Source organism: Eptatretus burgeri, chromosome 3 (genome assembly GCF_056783735.1).
Source record: "Eptatretus burgeri isolate ZD-2024b chromosome 3, Ebu_testis_v1, whole genome shotgun sequence".
NCBI classification, from domain to species: Eukaryota; Metazoa; Chordata; class Myxini; order Myxiniformes; family Myxinidae; genus Eptatretus; species Eptatretus burgeri.
Window position 1 is genome coordinate 100,093,246 of NC_140963.1, and position 25,072 is coordinate 100,118,317.

At 42.5% G+C, this 25,072-nt stretch overlaps 1 protein-coding gene across 10 annotated transcripts in view; it reads right to left on the minus strand.

Annotated features, from left to right (window-relative positions):
- Positions 1 to 25,072, minus strand: part of LOC147030532 (inactive dipeptidyl peptidase 10-like) — a 780,352-nt gene that overhangs the window by 355,281 nt on the left and 399,999 nt on the right. For all 10 annotated transcript variants that reach the window (XR_015056434.1, XR_015056435.1, XM_085874668.1 and 7 more), the window contains one exon: positions 23,738 to 23,832. Coding sequence is in view for 8 of the 10 variants with exons in the window: in XM_085874668.1 (XP_085730794.1) it covers positions 23,738 to 23,832 (95 nt within the window). In the remaining 2 variants the exon portion in view is untranslated. The remainder of the gene's footprint in view (positions 1 to 23,737; positions 23,833 to 25,072) is intronic.

Here is a 25,072-nt window from a genome sequence, read left to right on the forward strand (position 1 = left end):
TAGAACACTTACGGTTTTACGCCTCAGTTCCCTGCACAGCTCAGCGCTGCCATTCAGCCTGGCACTGCAACTCTGGTCAATGGTATCCAGTGTCACTTGAGAGACAAAATTCTTCTTCGACTTAGAGTGAGTTCCAAGACATCTCCTGGCAACATCAAGGATGGTGGTCTTGAAGGCACTACACAACTCTTCAGGACCCCCCAAAGCACCCAGACCCCCCAAATCCCCACTCAGCCTGTTCACAAACTCCTCAGCTGCCCTCTCATCCTTGAGCTTGCCAACATCCAGCCGAGGCTGGGATGGTGCCATTCTCCTGGATTTAAACTGCAACTTCAGAGTTGCTACAACAAGGCTGTTGTCGGTATTGAGGGACTGAGCACTCCATTAGACCCTGCAGTTCAGGATCATCCTCCAGCAACCATCAACGAACACATGGTCAATCTCTTTGCCACACCGCCAGCATTGGAATACCATGTCCAGCGATGATCCTCTGGGTGCTGAAACCACAAACCAGTCACCCTAAGTCTGTGACTTCTTTCAAAGTCAAGGAACTTAGTGCTATTCTGGTTCACAGTTCCAGACCCATGGAAATGAACACGTGTTGCACAACCATCCCCATCTGTTCCAGTCAGGTCAGGTCAGGTATGGGAGCAGGTGCCAGAACAGCGCGTCGCTGCTCCAACTTTCCGCCGGTACTCCAGGGGCCTCCGTCTGGCCTTCCCCCAGGCAGATGCCAGGCTCATCCCCATCTCCTTGAGATGCTGGTCAACCTGCGGCAACCACGAGGCACGTGGTCGGCCCATTGGCCTCCTCCACTCATGAGACTCCCTCGCTGAGAGAATCTGGTGAACAGGATCAGCGTCAGGAAAACGAGCCACATGTCCATACAGCCGCAACTGATGCTCACGGAGCATGCAGGTAACAAATGTCATCCGAGTCTCTCTCAGCAACCGCTCGTTGGACACAAAATCCGACCAGCGATAACCAAGGATTCTCCGAAGAGACCTGGTACCAAATGAATTAAGTTTTCATCTCAGATCCTTGGTCAGAGTCCAAGTCTCGCATCCATAGAGCAAGACTGGAAACACCAAGGACCTGAAGACTCGGACTTTCGTCCTCCTGCACAGGTACCGGCACCGCCACACCCCATGATCCAGTGAATCCATGACTCTCCAGGCCCGACCCAGACGTCTATTGACCTCTGTCTCACAACCAGCAGAGACATGAATATCACTGCCAAGGTAAGTGAATCAATCTCTCCACGACCTCAACATCCTCACCACAAACAGACACAGACAGGACAGCAGCATCCAAGATGTCATTGAAAGCCTGGATCTTAGTTTTGACCCAAGAAACCAGTAATCCCAGCGGCTCCGATTCCTCATTCAGCACGTCGAGGGCCCCCAAAAAGATATCTAAAGTCTCCGCAAAGATGACTGCATCATCTGCGAAATCAAGGTCCGAGATCTTGACATTCCCAAACGATGCACCGCAGCTTGATCTTTCCGACATGCTCCCTAAAATCCAGTCCATATAAGTGCTGAAAAGTGTGGGGGCCAGTAGACACCCCTGACGAACTCCAGTAACAACTGGAAATAAGTCAGAGATGGTACCACCACACTTCACAGCACTCTCAGTACCAGAGTAGAGTTCAGACATCAGATCGATCAGTTTTGGTGGCACCCCACGAAGACCAAGAATCCTCCAGAGGGCATCCCGATTCACTGAATCGAACGCTTTACAGAGATCAACATAGGCTGCAAGCAGCCCCTGCCGAAACTCTGGTCTGCGTTCGGTGAGGACACGAAGAACAAGGATACGGTCAATCGTTGAGCTCTTTGGTGTAAAGCCTGACTGCTCTGGACGCTGGTGCTCAAGCAGATGGTGGTGAACCCTATCAATAATTATCCGAGCAAAGACCTTGCCCGGCACTGAGAGCAGCGTCACCCCTCGGTAGTTGTTGCAGTCTTGGTGATCACCCTTCCCTTTCCAGAGAGGGACAACAAGGCCCCTCTTCCAATCAGTTGGGATGACGCCTGTGTTCCAGGCAGGGCAGAAAACTGCATGCAACAACACGAGTGCAGCATTTCCACCAGCCTTGAGAAGTTCAGCATGGATGCCACAGATCCCTGGAGCTTTACCCCGTTTCAACCGGTTCACCGCAGCCCGTGTTTCCACAAGCGAAGGTGGACCACAGTTGATTGGAGGGTCAGCAACAGGGATTGTAACACCCTTGACGTCCAACTGGACAGCTGGGGGATCAGCCTGGTACAACCGCTCAGAGTAACCAGCCCAGCGGGCCTTCACTTCAGACTCCTCTGTCAAGAGCCTACCACTCTCTGCTCTAACTGCCGTGTTCTGAGGGATGGGCTTGGATGAACGCAATGCGCGAATGCGCGAAAGATCATGCCAAAGTCCTTACTCGGGGTTGAAATTAACTGTCGAACTTGACATTTGAGGAAATTATGAAACATTTTCTGAAAAATTAGTGATACCGAAAATCGCACTCATTTTTTGGTGGGTACCTATGTTCAAATCCAATTTGTGATGTGTTCGCAATCGAGATGCCCGAGCAGGCCTCTTGATTCTTCATCCTGAGACACCAAACGAAAAAAAAAAGAGGCCTGCAAAGTATAGGAAGTGGTGTCCGGTCAATATTAAAATCATGGGTCTGGATCCCTGACTAGTAAGCGGGACGAGAATCACCTGTCCACAGGTGATGCTCTACCCCCTCACAAATTCCTCACACATAGGCCTCCTTGTCCACCCCTAGTGCAAGTACAGTTTTATGCCTCAGCTCTGCCATTCAGCCTGGCCCTGCGACTGGTCAATGGTATCCAGTGTCTCTTGAGAGACAAAATTCTTCTTTGCCCTCTGGTGAGTTCCAAGAATCCACTGGCAACATCAAGGATGGTGGGCTTGAAGGTACTCCACAACTCTTCAGGACCCCCAAAGCACCCAGACACCCCAAATGTCCACTCAGCCTGTTCACAAACTCCTCAGCTACTCTCTCATCCTTGAGCTTGCCAACATCCAGCCTAAGCTGGGATGGTACCATTCTCCAGGATTTAAGGTGCAGCTTTATAGTTGCTACAACAAGCCGGTGGTCAGTATTGAGGAACTGAGCACTCCGGTTGACCCTGCAGTTCTGGATCATCCTCCAGATACCGTCAATGAGGACATGGTCAAACTCCTTTGCCACACCGCCAGCGTTGGAATACCAAGTCCAGCGATGAGCTTGTGGGCGCTGAAATCATGAACCAGCCACCCTAAGTCCATGACTTCTTGCAAAGTCAAGGAACTTAGTGCTATTCTGGTTCATAGTTCCTGACCCATGGGGACCAACACATGTCTCATAACCATCCCTATCAGTTCCAGTCGATGCATTGAAATCCCCCAAGACTAGAAGTGTATCTCCTCTGGGGCACTGATCAACCACAGACTCTAGCGTGGCGTAGAATGTGTCCTTCATGGTGAGGTCACTCGCCTCAGTCGGAGCATAAACAGAGACCAGGGAAATGACACCCAAGGAGTGACGAATCCTTAGTCTCATAATACGCTCGTTGACCGGTGTTACCTCAATTATCATTGCTGTCAGCTTATTGGACACAGCTACAGCAACTCCTTTGGCGTGGTAACCATGAGAGTGACCAGACATATATGAGGTGTAACCACCCACTATTATCTCGCCGCAATCTGGTCTCCCAACCTCAGAGAGTGCAGCAATACCGATGTCCAAACACTTGAGCTCAGATGATAACAGAGACAGGTGATCATCCTCTCTTAGGGATAGGACATTCCAGGCACCCACCCGAAGGGACCGCCTCAGGTTAACCCAAGGAGAGCGCCATCTCGTGAACGACACTTCAGCACCACTGCGACACACAAAACCGCAATCTGACCCAGGAAGGTCACCCCGTGGTTTCCCTCCTATCATCAAAGATTGGGGGTCCCGAAGCCTTTGCCCCAAACCGGTGTTGCAGTGGCCGGAGTGCAAATCCTGCCACCAACCTCTTCATAAGAAGTAACCCAACTGCTGGAGGATGTCCGCAAACACAGTTGGGCACGAGATATGGATGGGCGTTGGCTCACAAGTAGCTCCTCCACCCTTTGACAGGTTTTGTTTTTAATCCTGCTGGGAGTCCATATCAAACACCCTCCTCACCAAGAAACTTGATGGGGGAGACGGTTTAGTCGCCGACAGCCTGACCATGGACAGGTTAGTACAGGTTTACATGGCACCTGTAGCAATCACAGATATAATCTGACCTGACCTGACATCGTGCTTTTATCATGTTTTTAGATAAAAGAGACAGGTGATCATCCTCTCTTTGGCATGATTTGACATAAGAGACAAGTGATCATCCTCTCTTAGCGATAGAGGTCCAGTTTTTTTCGGTTTTTCAAAGATGCTGCCCATATCATGTGACCTATGACGTCATGTTTATCATTTAAGTATGCTACTTAAAAATACACGGTGAAAATTTTGTGTCGATCGGACTTACGGTTACCGAGAGAATAAATTTTAAAATGAAACAAGCTGAAAGGAGCTAAGATTTTTGTCCTCTTAATGATGACGTCATAAAAACGAATATGACGTCATTGTGATGTATCAGGTTTGCGATAAATTATCTGTGCTAATGCCTGGCTTGATTCCCGCAAACAAAATTCAAACAGCTTGCCTAGTTTCGGAGATAATGGTATAGGCGATTTCCATTAGCGGCGATATTATGATGTCAACTTTTTTTCTACGAAGAATTTCCAAAATCGGAGATGGTTACTGCCTGCGCGTGGGCTTTCTGCATATACATGGCAAGTTCCACGAAGATCCGATGAAAACTCTGGGTTGTGAAAAAAAACGTCAAAAAATAGGAATGTCATAAAAATTGATATGACATCATAGTGATGCATCATATGTACGGTAATTCATCTCTGCTAATGTCCTGTTCGATTCCCACAAACAGAATTCAAAAAGCTTGCCTAGTTTCGGAGATCATTTTTTTGGCGATTTCCATTAGCGGAGATATTTCGACGTCATAACTTTTTTTCTCTGAGGAATTTTCAAAATCGGAGATGGTTACTGTCTGCGCAGGGAATTTTTAGATATATACGCCAAGTTTCAGCAAGTTTCGATGAAAACTGTCGGCTGTGAAACAAAAAAAGTCCACAAGAAGAAGATGAAGAACAACAACGTGAGTTAGACTTAGAGATCCTCCACGAGGATCTAAAAAACCCGCAAATTGCCAGAGGAAGAAAAATAATAATAACCGGAAGAAAAACAATAGGTAACCCAGCCTTGTAGGCTTGGTACCCAAATAATAATCTGAACAGAAACAATAGGGTACCATAGCCTGGAAGGCTAAAGCACCCTAATAATAATCAATTATCATCATAATATTAAAACTCAACAAGTCAAGAAGAAGGGAAATATTTTGTAAAAAAGACAATCCATTAAAATTATACCAAATTTTGCTTTCCAGTCTTGGTTCCTCCAGTTATGCTTCTGGTGGAAATGACTAATGCAGTCTGTACATTGAAAAGGTGAAAAAAGTGATTAAATGACCTTATTAATGTCATGCACTATTCTGCACTATTAATGAAAATGTGCAGTAATCCTTCACTTAGAGAAAATAATACTTTATCAGAAATATGACTTCCCGGATGCAAAATGATACACACTATAAATTTATGAGGACTCTGTACTCAGCATGTTTATGAAAGGGTAAAATATGAAATTACGTATATCCGAAGGTTCGACATTTTGTCGTCACAGACAATAAAACCAACTAAACTATGTAAAATAATGAACACAATATCTGTGAATGATATATTATTTTCTCATATTCTTTCAAAATAAATCAATTAATCAGTCCCTGTGAGCTCAGCTAGATTGGGGAATCAAACTGAAGACAATGACTCCAAACAGATGAGCTCCTCTGCTGAGCAAGACAATCAATTGTCCTTTCATTTGAGCCAATTTAGGCAGAACCACTCAGCCTGGGACACTGAATCCCCGATTCACTGTGAGATGTAAGTGCCTGAGGATGGGAATCAAATTTAATTTTCTCAAGAATCTATTTCAGATACCCACCAATCTGAAGTACGTATTAGGTGTATGAACAAAGGGAGCTACATAGAAGCAATCGGCCAACACGTGGAAAAAAAAAATAATCTGTGTAGAGACAGGATTGACATATGTCTAGTATATGGGACAAACAGCGACAGTGAGAGTCGCAAAGGGGAGTCGGAACCATGCATGATTGGAAGAGGAGTTTGATAAGGGTGTTGTTTATGACCAGTCCTCTTCAATGTCTATGCAGAAGCAATGACTGAAGAAGCGTTTGAAGACAGTATATGGTGTTAAAATTGAGGGATAAATGGTAATATCAGTTTGATTTGCTTCTCACAAAGAAATTGTAGCAAGTTGAAAAGAAGGATTACAAGATCCATTAGACAGACGAGTAACGGCAGGCATGAACTTTGGAATGAAAGTGAACATCTGTAAAACCAAAATGATGCCCATCTCAAAATCACCAATAAAATAAAAGGAAAATAACGAGAACAAATGCAATAATTTAAGTAGTTCGGAAGCATAATATCTGCAGATGGAAGGTGCAACAAACAAATAATAACAAGTCCTGTGTAGCAATGGGAAAGCCTGCATTTAGAAAGAAGGGACAGTTGCGATCCGTAATGCTGAATAAACAACTGAGGAAGCGACTTGTAAAGAGCTTGATTTGGAGTATTGTTTTGTCAGGATGTGAGGTTTGAACTTTATATCAAGAAGAGTCCAAATTGTTAAATAGCTTTGAAATGTCACTTTGGATAAGAATGGAAGCCCCACATTGATAACTTCACACTTTGGATGAGAACAGTTTTCCCTCCTGAGAGTTCCTTTCTGTATCCATCTTGTTCACCCCCATGCATCCTCTGCTGGCTGCTGCCCCTCATTCCTCCCCACACCCATTGTTTGTCTGTCTCCATCTGTCTTGGCCTTCAGCTTTCCTATTGGTGTTTTCCCCCCTCTCTCGAGCTCTTCAAACAGCCACGACTATGAACAAAACAAAAAATGGAAAAGATTAACTGGACAGAAAAGGAACAAATTATGAAGTGTTGCGGAGAGTGAACAAACAAAGTAATGTGTTGAAATAATACGAGTATTTTGAAATGACGCATGAATGCTAACGAGTCGTTTCACAAATGTGCTGTATTGTGCATTTTCAGTGACTCGCTTCTATGAAGTAGGGTACTTTTAACCTGCTGTCGCAAACACTACATCTGTAATTCAAATCGTTTTTAACAATTTTCAGCATTGGAACGAAAGAATGACTATTTTTTAAATGGTTAACCACTATTCTTGTGTTCCTGGATGCAAATCGGACTCGCAAAATTGTTGGAAATAAGAGGAATATCAGTGGATCAGAGGTGTAGGGTTCCTTCAATTTCCTGTTAATGCACGTGGGTGATAGCAGTGTGGCAGTGTCTCTCTCTCGCTCTCTCGCTCTCTCTGCCTCTCTCTCTGCCTCTCTCTCTGCCTCTCTCTCTCTGCCTCTCTCTCTCTCTGCCTCTCTCTCTGCCTCTCTCTCTCTCTCTGCCTCTCTCTCTCTCTCTCTGCCTCTCTCTCTCTCTCTCTGCCTCTCTCTCTCTGCCTCTCTCTCTCTCTGCCTCTCTGCCTCTCTCTCTCTCTCTCTGCCTCTCTGCCTCTCTGCCTCTCTCTCTCTCTCTGCCTCTCTCTCTCTCTGCCTCTCTGCCTCTCTCTCTCTCTCTGCCTCTCTGCCTCTCTCTCTCTCTCTCTCTCTGCCTCTCTCTCTCTCTCTCTCTCTGCCTCTCTGCCTCTCTGCCTCTCTCTCTCTCTCTCTCTGCCTCTCTGCCTCTCTGCCTCTCTCTCTCTCTCTCTCTGCCTCTCTGCCTCTCTCTCTCTCTGCCTCTCTGCCTCTCTCTCTCTCTCTCTCTGCCTCTCTGCCTCTCTCTCTCTCTCTCTCTCTGCCTCTCTGCCTCTCTCTCTGCCTCTCTGCCTCTCTCTCTGCCTCTCTGCCTCTCTCTCTGCCTCTCTCTCTCTCTCTCTCTCTGCCTCTCTCTCTCTCTCTCTGCCTCTCTCTCTCTCTCTCTCTCTCTCTCTCTCTCTCTCTCTCTCTCTCTCTCTCTCTCTCTCTCTCTCTCTCTCTCTCTCTCTCTGCCTCTCTCTCTCTCTCTCTCTCTCTCTCTCTCTCTCTCTCTCTCTCTGCCTCTCTCTCTCTCTCTCTGCCTCTCTCTCTCTCTCTCTCTCTGCCTCTCTCTCTCTCTCTGCCTCTCTCTGTCTCTCTCTCTGCCTCTCTCTCTGCCTCTCTCTCTCTCTCTCTCCCTCTCTCTCTCTCTCTCTGCCTCTCTCTCTCTCTCTCTCTCTGCCTCTCTCTCTCTCTCTGCCTCTCTCTCTCTCTCTCTCTCTCTCTCTCTCTCTCTCTCTCTCTCTCTCTCTCTCTCTCTCTCTCTCTCTCTCTCTCTCTCTCTCTCTCTCTCTCTCTCTCTCTCTCTCTCTCTCTCTCTCTCTCTCTCTCTCTCTCTCTCTCTCTCTCTCTCTCTCTCTCTCTCTCTCTCTCTCTCTCTCTCTCTCTCTCTCTCTCTCTCTCTCTCTCTCTCTCTCTCTCTCTCTCTCTCTCTCTCTCTCTCTCTCTCTCTCTCTCTCTCTCTCTCTCTCTCTCTCTCTTTCTCTCTGCCTCTCTCTTTCTCTCTGCCTCTCTCTTTCTCTCTGCCTCTCTCTCTTTCTCTCTGCCTCTCTCTCTCTCTGCCTCTCTCTCTCTGCCTATCTGTGTCACACACACACACACACACACACACACACACACACACCGCTCCTTTGAGTAATTGATTGCAAGAATCTAATCTAATTTCTTTTGTGGTGCCGAAACCGAACAAACAATGTATTTTTAACAGCCCTACAGCACCCCCCCCCACCCCACCCCCAAGCCTGGTATTGGCTTAGCAATTAAAGTGGTTGGCTTGGGACCGAAGGGTCCTGAGTTTGAGCCACTATCAGCTGTTGCGTTAACACCAGGTCGAGTTAACTTAGCCTGTCATCCTTCTGAGGTCAGTGAAATGAGTACCAGTCTACTTGGGTAGTAACCATTCAGGGTAATCTGAGTCAGAGTGGTGACCCGTCCAGTACTGCACTCCTTGCCAATGAAACTGCCTCGGCAGCCCTATGCACATTCAGTATGCAAAAGGAATATTATTCTTATTATTTATTTATTTTTTATTTACAGCTCCCTCCATCCCCCACCACACCTCATCTTCATCGGTGCCTTATTAATTGTAAAATCATCATTATAAAAGTTGATTTTGAACTTATCCTGTGCATTCACAAGCCCCAGATATGACCTGCTCATCGGTATTGAGAAGCACCCAAAATATATACGGTATCACTCCAACTCTATTAATTGTGCAGAGGCACACCCCAGCTTTCTAGAAGGTACTTTTCCAAGTATTTTTAGCTTCTTTTTGAAGCTCTGTGAGCCATTTTTGGTAACGATCCTTACAGCGAACTCACAATAGCCGTTCACATGCCAAAAATATCATTATACCTTGGGGTTTCTGCACATGCGTGCCAAGCATTCTGGAGCGGATTATGTCACTTTCTATGTCCCTTGTTAGAACAAGTCAGAGGAAACAGACTTGTAAGGGACATTATGAAGAGAAGATTGAAAGAAAAAATAATAAGGGGAAGGAAGTGCATATCAATGCTTGGATGACTTGAAAATTGAAGGAAGTTATTGGAAAATGAAAAGACTTGCACAGGACAGAGAGACATGGAGAAAACTATGAACCAAGGACCTGCCTTTGGGCAGAGCACACATGGTGTTGAGATTGTCAGAGATGAATCTATACAAGACATACGAGAAAACAAAAACAACATCTAAGCAGGTTGGGAGGCATTTCTCTTCCCATATTCTTGACCAAATGCAGCTTTTCATATATACAGTAGTCATGCTGATATTGATATATTGAATGATTGAATATATATATATATGAATATATATATATATATATATATATATATATATATATATGTATATGAATATATATATATATGTATATGAATATATACATATATATATATATATATATATATATATATATATATATATATATATATATATATATATATATATATATATATATATATATATATATATATATATATGAATATATATATATATATATATGAATATATATATATATATATATATATATATATATATATATGAATATATATGAATATATATATATATATATATATATATATATATATATATATATATATATATATATATATATATATATATATATATATGAATATATATATATATATATATGAATATATATATATATATATATATATATATATATATATATATATATATATATATATATATATATATATATATATATATATATATATATATATATATATATATATATATATATATATATATATATATATATATATATATATATATATATATATATATATATATATATATATATATATATATATATATATATATATATATATATATATATATATATATATATATATATATATATATATATATATATATATATATATATATATATATATATATATATATATATATATATATATATATATATATATATATATATATATATATATATATATATATATATATATATATATATATATATATATATATATATATATATATATATATATATATATATATATATATATATATATATATATATATATATATATATATATATATATATATATATATATATATATATATATATATATATATCAGATACACCTCCTAACTGTCATGGTTAGCATCACCACGGATTATGTCTCGCACGGTAAAACCGCATAATCCGAAAAGAACAACCATCTGTCTGCCACCCAGACGATTATTCCCGCTAATGCAAACCATTCAACCAGAAGGCACATGGTGCGATCGGCTTGTAAATAAAAAATAGGTGGAGCGTGATGAGCACTCCTCCGATCTCCATTTTCTGCACTAAAGTGACACCTCAAATCCAGAGGCCTCGGCCTGGTGACTGTCAAAGGCAAAGATTTATGGTCAACATTGGCCAAATGTTAGATGGAGTACATATATAACTAGAAGGGCACTCGGTAGAGCACCGTAATGCCTGATCCACGAGAACATATCTGGCCCAATACATTTTTGAAATATGCTATATATCGTTTTTGAGCCCGATCTCTCAATGGTGAAGAATCAATTTAATATTTCTAGTCGTCGGATCCGGATTCGGATCTTCACCAAAATCGGAACAATTCATCATGGTCAGACACCCAACCGGTCCACGAAGTTTCATCTGAATCCATCCACAACTTTTTGAGATATCGTGCAATATATCGGTTTAGCTCGATCTCTCAACAGTGAAGAATCACTTTAAAAATTATCAGATCCGGATTTAGATTCGGATCTTCAACAAAATTGAATCAATTCTTCCTCGTCACACACCCAACGTGTCCACCAAATTTCGTCCAAATCCGTCCACAACTTTTTGAGATATCGTGCTAAATATAATTTTTGGCCCGATCTCTAAATGGTGAAGAATCCATTTAAAAATTCTAGTAGTCGGATCCGGATCCAGATCTTCACCAAAATACAATCATTTCGTCCTTTTCACACACCGAACCTGTCCACAAAATTTCATCCAGATCCATCCACAACTTTTTGAGATATCCTGTACACACACACACACACACACACACACACACACACACACACACACACACACACACACACACACACACACACACACACACACACACACACACACAAGCAGTCATAGACTGGTACTTACGAAATCGTCAACTTGACCTCTGACCTTGTCTAATAAAAGCTGTCTCTCGAGAAGGTAGCGACGCAAACCAGAAGTTTCTACGATGATTCTTTACCAAACCATCAAAAATCGAATGTTTTGGATGTTTGACCTCACTGTGACCTTGACCTTTGACCGATTTTGACCAAAATCTAATCAGCGCTAGCCACCACCCTCCTGAATCACTTGGTGTAATTTGACATTGGTAGCTTCTTCCGTTCTCGAGTTATCATTTTTTGGATGTTTGACCTCACTGTGACCTTGACCTTTGACCGATTTTGACCAAAATCTAATCAGCACTAGCCACCACCCTCCTGAATCACGTGGTGTAATTTGACATTGGTAGCTTCTTCCGTTCTTGAGTTATCGTGCCTACAAACAAACAAACAAACAAACAAACATACAAACAAACAAACAGAAATGGAAGTCATCAATATACTTACGAAATCTTTCGATTTCGTAAGTAAAAAAACAAGCCAGAAGGTGACATGGGTGGTCGCTAGACTCAGGCGAATTTGAAATACTAGTGCGTGCCTGCACGTGCATGGTTTAAAAATTTAAAAAAAACAACTTTCAAACTGCGTGCCAGAAACAACAACCACACAGGCCGTTCCTTCGCTGTATTAATAGTCCATGGGCCCAGGCATATATTGGTACCATCTGAGGAAACCAAACTTTAGGGCTACTAAGTTATTGGTAGGGACTATATGATTATTTCAAGATGTGATAACCGTTCCAGAAGAGCAGCTTAGTGTATGTATTTTGCATTTTTACCATTTTACCATTCTGAGATATTGACGTTTTGGGGGAAAAATCAAAAAAAACCCAAAAAACCAAGGACCACTGGGAGGAAGTGGCAGAGTTGAAGTCCACGCAGGAGGAAGCAGACACCCAAATGCTTCTGCATGCTCTGCATGCAGCAGAGGCTGGGTACAGGCTGTGGTGATCACTGCCGAAGATACGGATGTCCTCGTGCTGTGTCTTGCCTTCAATAAGGACATCCCATGCCCCGTGTATCAGAAGTATGGTACGCAAACCCGCACACGGTTCCTAGACATTGACAAGCTTGCTAGATCGATGGGAGACAGTGTCTGTGATGCCCTGGTTGGACTGCACGTGTTCTCCGGTTGTGATACAGTCAGTGCCTTTGCAGGCCGGAGAAAGATGGGCGCCTTGAAGCAAATGAAGTCGGATAAGACCTACCAAGAGGCCTTCAGTCAGCTCGGTCATTCATGGGAAGTATCCACCGAGCTCTTTCAGAAGCTGCAAGAGGTCACCTGCCACATGTACGTGCCGTCTACCAACACCACGAAAGTCAATGAACTCCGACATTAACTCTTCTGTGCCAGACGGGGAGAGATAGAGTCCAGTCAGCTTCCACCACGTGAAGACTACCTCTTCATGCACGTCCTCCGTGCAAACTACCAGGCTGCTATTTGGAGACGCTGTCTGCAATGCCAACCCTATGTCCCAAGTCCCAAGGGTTGTGGATGGACCACTGATGATGACGGGAAGCTGGCCATCGAGTGGATGCAGGGTTCTCCAGCACCGGATGCAGTGTTGCAACTGCTTTCCTGCAAGTGTGGACGGTCGTGCAAACTCCCAGACTGCACGTGCCTGGCCAATAGCCTGAAGTGCACTGACATGTGCAAGTTGCGAACCTGCAGCAACCAGCCTGCTGATGTCGAGGAAGAGGTTGTAGACCTCGAGGACTCTGATGCTGATAACAGTGATGAAGACTAGACTACTGATCCATGGTGTGAATGTTTTGGCACAATCACAAGGACATTCATGGTGACAAATATGCATGAGTAAAACATAGTACATAAACATGCCACAGTAGTGTGGTGAAATTTGGGTTATCCGTAAATTTCACATTTTGGACGCTTGTTGCAACTAGGGTAGGGGAAGGGCAATTCCTTTAACTGTGGTAAAAACTTGTAAAATGTTCATAAATGTTTTCCTCATACAACATGTGCATATTGTAGGCTACTGCGGTTCAGTAGCACTACCCAGGGAACTTGTATGACAATATTATAAATTAAAATGTACTGAAAATCACTAATCAGCAACATTTTGATAGGCCCTATTGTTCGCCCCTTTCTGCCATAAAACAAATTCTGCCGTCAGGAATGACTGACAGGATTATTCGGATGGTATAAATAAAGCATTTCAGACATGTATTTGTGGCTTGCAGTTCATTCTAGCCCCATGTGGAAACAGCAATTGCATCATTAGTGAATGTTTCTGAGTTTGCCTTTTCGCTTTCATAATGCGGAGGGTGGGAACATTCCAGAGATGATAACTACCAATAAGCTGCCAGTCTTCGATGGTTATCACATAAAAATATGATATATATATATATATATATATATATATATATATATATATATATAAAAATTATCCCTGTGTCGTAAGAGGCGACCAGGGTTGCGTCAGGAAGGGCATCCGGCGTAAAACATGTGCCAAATCACTATGCGGATCATACGGATGATCCGCTGTGGCGACCCCGAACGGGAGCAGCCGAAAGAAGAAGAAGAAGATATATATATATATAAATATATATAAATATATATATATATATATATATATATATATATACATATATATATATATATATATATATATATATATATATATATATATATATATACATATATCAGCAATGCCAACCCTCCCGATTTCATCGGGAGGCTTCCGAAAATTCACCCAAACTCCCGCCCTTACGATCACTATCCTTATCCTCCCGAAATTTTGATATTTTTGCACTGTTCACTAATCAGAATGTACTAGTATGAGAATTGAATGAAAAGCATCGTCTGCTACGTATAGCATGTGGTAACTCCATAACGTTCGCTGCTTCCAAATTGTACGTAAAAAATTGCAAATTCAAATGAGGAGCAGCGAAACATTGGGTCTGGATCTCGCTTATGCGATCATGCACTGAGATTTAGTGCATGCGGTGTGTGCAATACAGTGCATGCGGTATGTATGCACAGTGTATATGCATGCGATACGCTCACTGCATGCAGCTGGGCCCCGTACCAGCCCGGCGGTCGCGACCACCGTGCGGTGTTTAACAGCCGCTAGAGTTCTACGAGTCGCGCTGCAGCTGTGGAACATCGACTTCGAAGTTACCGATGCTTCAAGCCCTCGATGTTGATTACGAAATGGCAGAAAAGAAACTTACGAAGACCAAGAAATGGTCTCAGAGTACAAGACCGAATACAGTCTCCAATACCCGTGTATTCGAAAGTCTGAAAGAGGAATTCATCATGCGTATTGTACAGTATGCAGCGTTGATATTTCAGTTGAGCACGGAGGTCGCGATGATATTCGGAAGCACGTTGGAAGCAAACGGCACACAGACATTGCAAAGGAGAGATCTTCGAGCACGAGTACCGGTACACTTCTGAATTATTTCACCAAACAAGGGACAAGCGAGGAAGAGGATGTTACCCGAGCGGAACTTCTCTTTAGTGGATTTATTGTGGAACATAACTTGCCCATATCAGTCTCAGATCATGCTGGACCTCTATTTCAAAAGATGTTTCCAGATTCAAAAGTTGCTTCAAAGTATGGATGTGCAAGAACAAAAACTTGCAAGATGTGCAAGATGTGCAAGAACAAAAAAAAAAAAAAAAAAAAAAAAAAAAAAACAAAAAAAAAAAAAAAAAAAAAAAAAAAAAAAAGAAAAAAAAAAAAAAGAACAAGAACAAAGAAGAAAAAAAGAACACTGGTCAACAATTTTTTACTTTCTGAATGTTGTCTAGATTTCTACAAGTGAATTAGGGTATTCTGGCACTGCTGAATCAGGAAATGGCATCCGTTTCTCTCCATCAGGTCAGGTTTTTGTGCTAAGTTGATTTGAAAAAAATCAGATCTTGTGACAAAATCAATTACATTTTTGTGGCATTATCAGCTGATTTTTGTCAACACATATCATCCTAAACATGTTTTAAAGAAAAAAAAAATGTTTTGCCAACAACATTTATTGATTCCATGATAGAAACATCGATTACTGTCATCTGAATGGTGGGCATTGATAAAGGTAAGTACAAGTAAATTGCATGTTGCGTCACCACTGTTCAAACTTCAGGGCTTGAACTTCCGTTTCTTCGAACTCCTGGAATGTTCAGCGGCAGGGAGGTCTCTCTTCAGATTCCAACAGTAGTCAGCCATCATGACTGCGTCCCAGCGACCCTGATACCTGGTCTCCATCTCCTTCATGTCCTGATGGAATCTCTCCCCCTGCTCGTCACTCATTGAACCCAGGTTCTCAGGAAACCGGTTCATATGTGAAAATAGGTAGTGCATCTTGATGCTCATGTTGCACCCCAGGTTTCTGAAAGCAGTCAGCATGTTGTTGACAAGTTCTGCGTAGTTTCTGGCCTTATTGTTGCCAAGAAAGTTCTTCACTACCAAAACAAATGTCTTCCACGCTTCCAGTTCCACTTCGTTCATTGACGTTTTGAACTCTGGATCTCTGATGAGCTGACGGATCTGAGAACCATCAAAGATGCCAACTTTCAACTTCTCCATGGTCAATCCTGGAAAAGCCTGGCACAAGTAAGTGAAGCAGTCACCATCTTTGTCCAGAGCCTTGGTGAACTGCTTGATTAAGCCGAGCTTGATGTGCAGCGGTGGGAAGAGTATTCTGTCTCTGTCCACCAGAGGGTCGTTGATGACGTTCCTTTCTTTGCATGGCACCAATTCCTCCCGCACAGGCCAGTCCTTCTTCGTGTAATGCTGAGCACGGTCCCTACTATCCCACATGCACAGAGAACATGGGTACTTGGTGAAGCCAGACTGTTGTCCCAACAAAAAGTTCACCATCTTCAGGTCAACACAAATAAACCACTTATGCTGATCATAACCAATTTTCTCCAGCACGTACTTCACCGCTTCATACTTCTCCTTCAGTGTAGTCGAGTGAGCGATGGGTACAGAGGCAAACTGGTTGCCGTTGTGTAGCAGAACACATTTCAGTGATCGCTTGCTGCTGTCAATGAACAGTCTCCAATCTTTGGGTTCGTACTGTGGCACTCCAAGCTTGAGGCAGAAGCGCATGTCATAAATTGGCGCATGTAGGTAGTGTACATTCTTCAGAGTTCGTTATTTCAAGAAATACAACTTTTTTGTATCACATTATTACAAAATCTGCCCCATTAACTTTAGTTTTGATCCACGAACTTTATGCTTTGCCTCACCAATTTTTGGAAGATTTTGAGGTTTTTTGACTTCAAACTGATCCCTTTTCGACATAATCACCCAGAACTATCGTACCTGAATACTTCTTGTCATTAAAATAATTATTTCCAATCAAAACAATTATTTGACATGACATTTACCCCCACCAACTTCTTCTAAAATGCTCCACACATGCGTACATGTGAACAAAAATGTAAAAAACGACATGTGGCCATATCTCAAAAACTTGACCTGATTGAACAAAACTAATGTGAGTTTTGGATTCAGCGCATCAGATTCGTCCTAAATCAGCTTAAAAAATGCAGACAACAAATTTGTTGTTGACCAGTGTAATTGGTGAGTTGTCAAATGTTACTGCTTCATCTATTGCCGATATTGCTAGACTAGCTCCATTTAGCCTAGCTCAGACGGTAGCAATGACAGTGGTGAGGCCCAGCTATATCCTGTCCTGATTTCGTACTATGACAACAGTGCTGGGATTGTGAAGCAAGGTTTGCTAAGTTTGCCTGCGTGCAAACAAGATTCCACTGGAGAAAACATTTTCAAACTGCTTGATCATGAGTTCAGTGACAGGAAAAATTCCGTGGGGAAATTGTGTTTCCTTTTGTGCTGATAATGCCTCTGTCATGGTGGGCAAGCACAAAGGAGTCGCTGCTTATATCCACAAACAAAATCAGAGTGCTACATCATGGGATGCCCTTGCCATATGATGCACAATGTCTGACCAAGAAGGCGGCTCAGGCCTTACCCATTGAATTAGATGACTTTCTCATCGATATTTACTACTACTTGGACAAAAGTAGTAAACGCGTCAAAGGAGTGAAAGCACTGCAAGAACTCTGTGATGCCCCGACACACAAGATTCTGAAGCATGTCGCAACAAGGTGGCTGTCCCTTGGTCAGTGCCTAGACAGGCTGATTGAACAGTGGGAGCCACTTCGCCTCTTCTTCAAAGAAGAGTACGAAGAAAAATGCAACCAACTTAGCCAAGACTCTAACAACGAGCAAGAAGACGGCACTGTATCTACTGCCAGTACTGGCACTGCAGGATCAAGCACTCGTGGAGCAGCATTCACCACTACCACTGCAGTATCTGCTGCGAAGAAGACAGCAGGGACAGCACCAAAACCAATGCTGAGAGCAGGGAGCATCACCGGCCCTTCATCACGTTCATCTACAAAGCAGATTCCTTCAGAGTCGAGAAAGACTGTGATAGTCCCATCTACAGGCAAAGAAGGACCCAAGTTAAGTTCTGCTTTTGCCAAATCACTTGATAAAGCTCAGCAAAACCTTCGAATCAGAGGTCTTCTTCCTTGGCTGCACCTACCTCAAGCTCTCTCCTCAAACGTAAAATTGGATCTGGTACTACGAGTCTGACCTCTTCTGCTGGCAGTAAACGCAAGTGTGATCGCCCTGCGGCTAAGTGTACTACGAGTTCTACAACTAAAAGCGCATCTTCCTCAAACACTGTGCAGGAATCTAGAGAAAAACGTGTCAACAGGATGTTCTTGTCTCCACAAACAAAACTCTATTGTTTCTTCCTTCGATATGCTAACAAGCTTTTTGAGAAGCGCAATCTTCTGCTCCAAAGAGACGAACCCTGTATTCATCTCCTGCACGGAGAATTGAATGGTCTTCTGAAAGATATCTTGGTACGGTTTTTGAAACCATCGGTGTCATCGGTTGCTCTGGTAAATGTACCCTTCTCTGACAGAAATCATCAGAAGAATGATGAGGACCTCATGATTGGGAACGATGCCAAACTGTATATAAGGGAACAAAGGAGTCTCAAGAAATCCACCTTCACTCTGAGTGAGTCAGACATCCAAGGTTTCTTCAGTGCAGTTCGCTCATATTATGTGAAAGCCTGCAATTACATCTTCAAAACCTGGCCGCTAGATGATGAATTAGCCAAGCATGCTCAGGTGCTGGATGTTAAGCTACACCAAGAAGTGGGGTTTGACTGTGTGGAGAAATTCCCCTGTCTGTTCAGTGGCGGTGATAGTGACATAGACAGTCTTGAGAGTGATTTCGCTCACTACCAGGCAGACGCCTCCATGGCTACAATTGCTACTGAGACAGTGAGAGTGGATGAGCAGTGGCATCGGATTTCATAGCTCACAGATCCCTGCACTGGTGCCAAGAAGTATCCTAATTTGAGCAAAGTGATGAAGGGAATCTTGGTCATTCCTCATTCGAACGCATCATGTGAGCGGGCACTCAGTCTTGTACGGAAGAATCATACTGAATTTCGTCCCAATTTGAGTGTCAAAACCCTGGAAGCTCTCTTAATTGAAAAACTAGCTCATAACACCCCTTGCTACCAGAGAGAATACAGCAAAGACATAATCAGAAGGGCTAAAGAGCCACACAGCTGTCACTCAACAAAGCTGCCATGGAAAAAGCAAGCAGCAGTAGTACCAGCCAGTAAGGTAAGAAAAATATTGCTTCTTTTGTGCTTTTTGTTAATCTTTGATTGTCCCCTAACTTACTAATATTAACATACATGTAACATTAAAAAGTGCACAATTTTCCCCTTTTTTTGTTCAAAAAGCGGGAATTCTTAACATGTTAAATGCTCCAACATAGGGCTCAGAGGGCACGAGAGACCGTCTAGAACCCCAGAGATTCCAGGGCCCTAAGGCGGGCCCTGGACCCGCCATGAGGTCGGCGCTCCGCGCTCGAGATGTGCGCTTCGCGCACATTATTTGGTGTCGGTTGAAAATCCTCCCTAATTCTGATTTCCAAAAGTTGGCATCTCTGCATATATATATATATATATATATATATATATATATATATATATATATATATATATATATACACCAATTCAAAAATCATAACTGGGATTGGTTTCCTTAGATGATACCGACAAGTGGAATTTCTGGCCTGGGCCCATGGACTATAAACGACGACTGGATTGGGACATTGTGTTTATCTATAATGCGCATAAGAAATCGAGAAATTATTAGAATACACTAAGTCATCACTATCCGGAAGTCCATACGTTGTTCCCCATTACGGGTTACGTGTCTGAGGATCTCTTCCCCAAAGGCCATGCCTATGCAGCAACGTGTCCTGAAATTGGTAACTAAATGGCGCCCTTTCCCCATCGGCCATGCCTACGCAGCAACGTGTCCCGTCATTGGTTTGGTAAATAAATGGCCATAACTTGGGAACCACTTGTCCGATTAATATCAAACCTTGAAAAGGCACAAACTCAGGTCCCCAGCAATATATCTGGCAAGTTTCAATTAGATCAGACCAGTGGTTGTCGAGAAACAGCGGTCACAGACACACACACACACACACACACACACACACACACACACACACACACACACACACACACACACACACACACACACACTGCTGGAATTATAGATAGATGTAGATAAGAGAACACATCAGATGGCATTTTTGCCGTTCGTTGTTCCCTATAGGAACATGACGAGCAACTGTCCATTCATCATTTGTGTTCGATTCCCCAACCCTACGTTAGGGAATCCCAACGTGAACGTTGGGGTGAAAGCATATAGTAATATAATTGCATAATAGTCTAACAGTTTTTGACGGATCAGGCTGAAATTTTTTGACAAAGAGTTTGATTATAGTGCGTATAAAAGCGCAGAAGCCGATTTTTGATTTTCGAAAAAAAAAAAAAAAATTCGGATTTTTTCAAAAATTTCAAAGTCCCGTTGCGAAGCAATGGTGGTGTCCATAGCAAAGGTGCTCAAAAGCATAGAACTAGATCCTGGTATGAACCTACCAGTCAAGTTTCATCAAAATTGGTTGACTCCTCTGGCCTCCAGAGCTGTCCATTACATACAAACAAACAGACAGACATACATACAGACGGAAAACCTGAGAATAAGGGAAGTCTAGCGACTACCCAACAGACAGAAAGTGGTGAAAACACTACCTCCTTCACCTTTGGTGGCAGAGGTAAACCAGTACATAAGTAACTATGTTGAAAAAGGGGGAGGGGGGGATCCATAGCTACATTGCATTAAGAACAACTTTGTGTGATGGTGTAACTTAGATTTACTTATATAGCTATTTGTCGAGAGGTAAGTCGTATTGTAGAACGTGCACTGAGGAGGCAGTGAACTTCCATTATAAAGCAGATAGGTTAAGATTGTTGTGTAAAATCTTCTGTACAGGTGAGGCCAGGTGGAGTATTTTTGGCATTTCATATCGGCTGCATGTGCTGCATGCTTTTGAAGGATATAATCATGGACTGTTGGCCAAGTGGACCACAGGCCATGGCAGCAATGTTTGCTGTAGAGCCCTGGCTAAAGAAGGAATACTTTTCTTTCGGGCCATCCCACAGGGAGGGATGGCCCTGAAAATGGCATTGCCCATAAGCAGCGAGCAGCCCTTGAGAGGAACTCACCATCCATGAGGGTGGTTTCAGAACTTACAAGGGCCATGACCGCCACTGCACGTGGGAGTTGAGCTTTTGGCATGGAGAAGTAACTTCTATATCTCTATATGTCTCTGTCTCTATCTCTGTCTCTGTCTCTGTCTGTCTGTCTCTTTGTTGTAACAGAGAGGACACTACTCTCTGGAGAGGTGGATGCCGCCTCACAATCCATTGCTTCCTTGATGCCACCCTGCCGGTCCGAAGCTGCACTTTGCCTGTGTGCCAGTGGCTTTCAGCCACCACCAACTTCGTGCCTGCTCAAGCTCTCGCCTTTCCCTATGTTCTTATACGAGTTCGGTAATAGGCGCCACAAGGGAGTTTGACTTCATTCCCATGACACAGAAGTTTGCGTGTCCCATCATCCCGATTCATGTTTGTCAACCGTTTGGTTTATTCCATCCTCCTTATAGTGTCTTGTCTTCCCTTATCCTCATATTATCTTTCAATAAACCGTATTTTAATTTTAAGAAAAGTTTTCCTGCCTTTTGCCTCTCTTGTGTTTCATCGGCAGGTTCAGATCGCATTTGGGTGATTATTGGGGAATGGAAAGAAGTGAAGAACTGAACGTAGTCACAAGTAACTCAACAATATTCGGTCGTTCATGGGGTGTCTTGTACTCCCGGTTCAGTGTTAACGGCACGTCGAACACGACAATATGAACATACAAGCACACTCATACCTTGATTAATGCCCAGAGTGCATTCCTGAAAATTGAGCATGAATCACAACAGCACTACGTAAGGTAATTATGAGATGGCTCCAATGGAGATTAAGGTCAGACAGCATCATTCCTCTCCTATAAGCAGTATATGATGGCTTCAAATGGGGATATTGGAAACAGTACAAATAATGATTGTGTACACATGATAAATGTATTAAATCAATTCATAAATAAAAACAATAATTTTTAATTATAATGACATCAAGAAAATACAGTAAGTTACGGAACTGTAAATATCCATGCATTTAGTCGGAGCAACATAAGACAGCGGTGAGTCAGGATAGCAAAAGCTTGGAGGAATAATCCTGAATAAATGGGGAATCTTTCGCAGAAATGGATCCTCATTCCAGTTTTCTGTGCACCAAAAACCGAAGCAAAGATTTATTCAGCTTTCCCGGAGGATGGTGTGTTGTCTCTTTCCTCCGGGAAATGGTGTTGTCTCTTTCCTCGACAGTCCTTCGCTAAATTGAGGATTGTGCAGGTGGTAGATTTGACCTCCTGACCACCCAGCTGTATACCTTCGTTTGTAAGGATGCACATCACGATACTGGTCTGAGTCCGGTGACTGTGACAATATTGTCGTGCTGAGGGGCCTGACTCACGCCACCTGTTACGCCAGGAGTTTGGTTGCTCCTGAAGATCGCCAGCGTAATTTTGCTTACTTAAACTGCATTCCTTTACCATCAGCGCACAGTGTATCCTTATTGGCTGAGCACACAACTCCGAAAAAAGAAGACTGTTGTGTGTTGCCTCTTCTCGCACAGGACTTTTGAACCGCTTGACAGATTTTAATCAATTTTTGCTTGTTAAAAACATACATTGCATGACAGAGCTTTTTATCAAAACAGTGCTAATCCTGGTATGAGCATGTATATAGAAAATATATATATATATATATATATATATATATATATATATTATATATATTATATATGCACAAACAGACATAGTTTATGTGTACACACACATATATATCCATTCATTTGTACACCTTGTCATCATCACTTACACCTGAGTGACTTGGTGCTGAAATGGGTAAAGCCATTTTGTGTTGCTCTTACTGGTGTGGATTTGAATCCCATTGCTGCTTGGTGCAGAAATTTTCACACCCTGCTCCAGAGTAGTGAATGCTCCAGAATTGGTTCTTAGTCACAAGCACCCCAGTGCTCTGTAAAATGTACGGGCCTCAACTACCACCACAACGATCTCACCCTGACCACTGACACCTGCACCTCATTAAATATCCCGTCTAGGATTCTAAATCCAAACAAAACACACCTTGCACTTATCTCATCCAGGTGGGTATAATCACACATCAAAAGTCCTTATGATATTTAGCATCCCCTAATGACATGAATCTAGTCTTGTGCAAATACACTGAGCCAACTGCAGCTTGTCAATCACGCAGGTACATTAAATACTCATGAGATCCAACTACTCAATTTATGGACTGTCCTTACCCTGCATTGCTACTTTGTCACATTTCATCCCTTACTGACTTAAAACTGACTTACCATTGTAGATCCATCTGCCAGCTTGTTGGTTTCGTTTGTCTGAAAGTCCAACAGCATGATATTCCCGTCCCCATCACGATACAGCACTTCCCAGGCTGGACACGTGTGCAGGATGAAGAGGGGACAGAAAAGTATGGCACAATTAACGAGTAAAAGAGAAGTTAGTCAACCAGAGCTCCTGAATAATTTTCCAAACAATGATAAATATGTGTAATTTCTCTTCCAACCGATTCCCAGACATCTCTCTTTTCACAAACCTTCCTTTCCACTCAGCACCTAAAAGCAGATTAGCAAAAAATAACACCTTGTGTGGCACATCCACTTTTTCGGATGTAATATATTCCACGTCATTCTCTTTCCAGTTTTCAGCAGCAATAGATAGAAATACCTGAAAATATATTTGGATGAAAAAACCCCAGGACAAAATGTTTGTGACATAAAATGTGCAAAAATAAGTCGAATGAAACAATTTTGGGAGATATATCTAATATATTACAATGTCTTCCTTCTATTTTCTATTAAGTTTCACATCATAGAGAATGGCTCTTGAACCCAAGACTGACTCATTAAGCTTCATGATAAGGTTAAGCTTATTCGACGAGAACTCATGTTACCACAACAGCACATTTGAGAAAGTGTCAATGAAGCTCCTCCGCTTATATATATAAATGAGCAAGCAGTGCATATAAGCTCATCACTATCTGGACAGATTGGGCATCTAATTACACTGATCACAACACCGTGGAAACACGAGCATGGCCTGATTATCTCAAGTACATAGAACTCCTGTAGCATCACTCCATCAATTTCTCTCGTCCACACCATAGCACTTCATAATACATGCAAGCAGGGGGTTTTTTTTGGCAAAATAAAATTCATTGGTGGCTTATCATTTACTTTCAAAATAATTAATGTAGTGAAATTCTTGAAATAATTATTCCTTGCGACTTCTCTTGCTTCATGGTCAAAATTCAAAGTCGTATCTATTTTTCAACCAAAAAAAGTCAGAAAGAGCAATTGGAAGAAAATGGCCATTTTATATCAATTATGGGTCTCTGCTCTTCTCAAATTTAACTGGAAAGCATCTCAAAATGCAAAAACCATCGACATCCGCGTTGTACTCAAACTAAACAATGAAGACAACACCAGCTGACGACCGTTAACAAACACAGCAACGGCTAACAATCAACTGTCCCATCTCCTGAAACCCACCCATGTGTGGAGATTGCAGTCAACAACAACTCTCACACACACACACACACACACACACACACACACACACACACACACACACACACACACACACACACACACACACACACACACACACACACA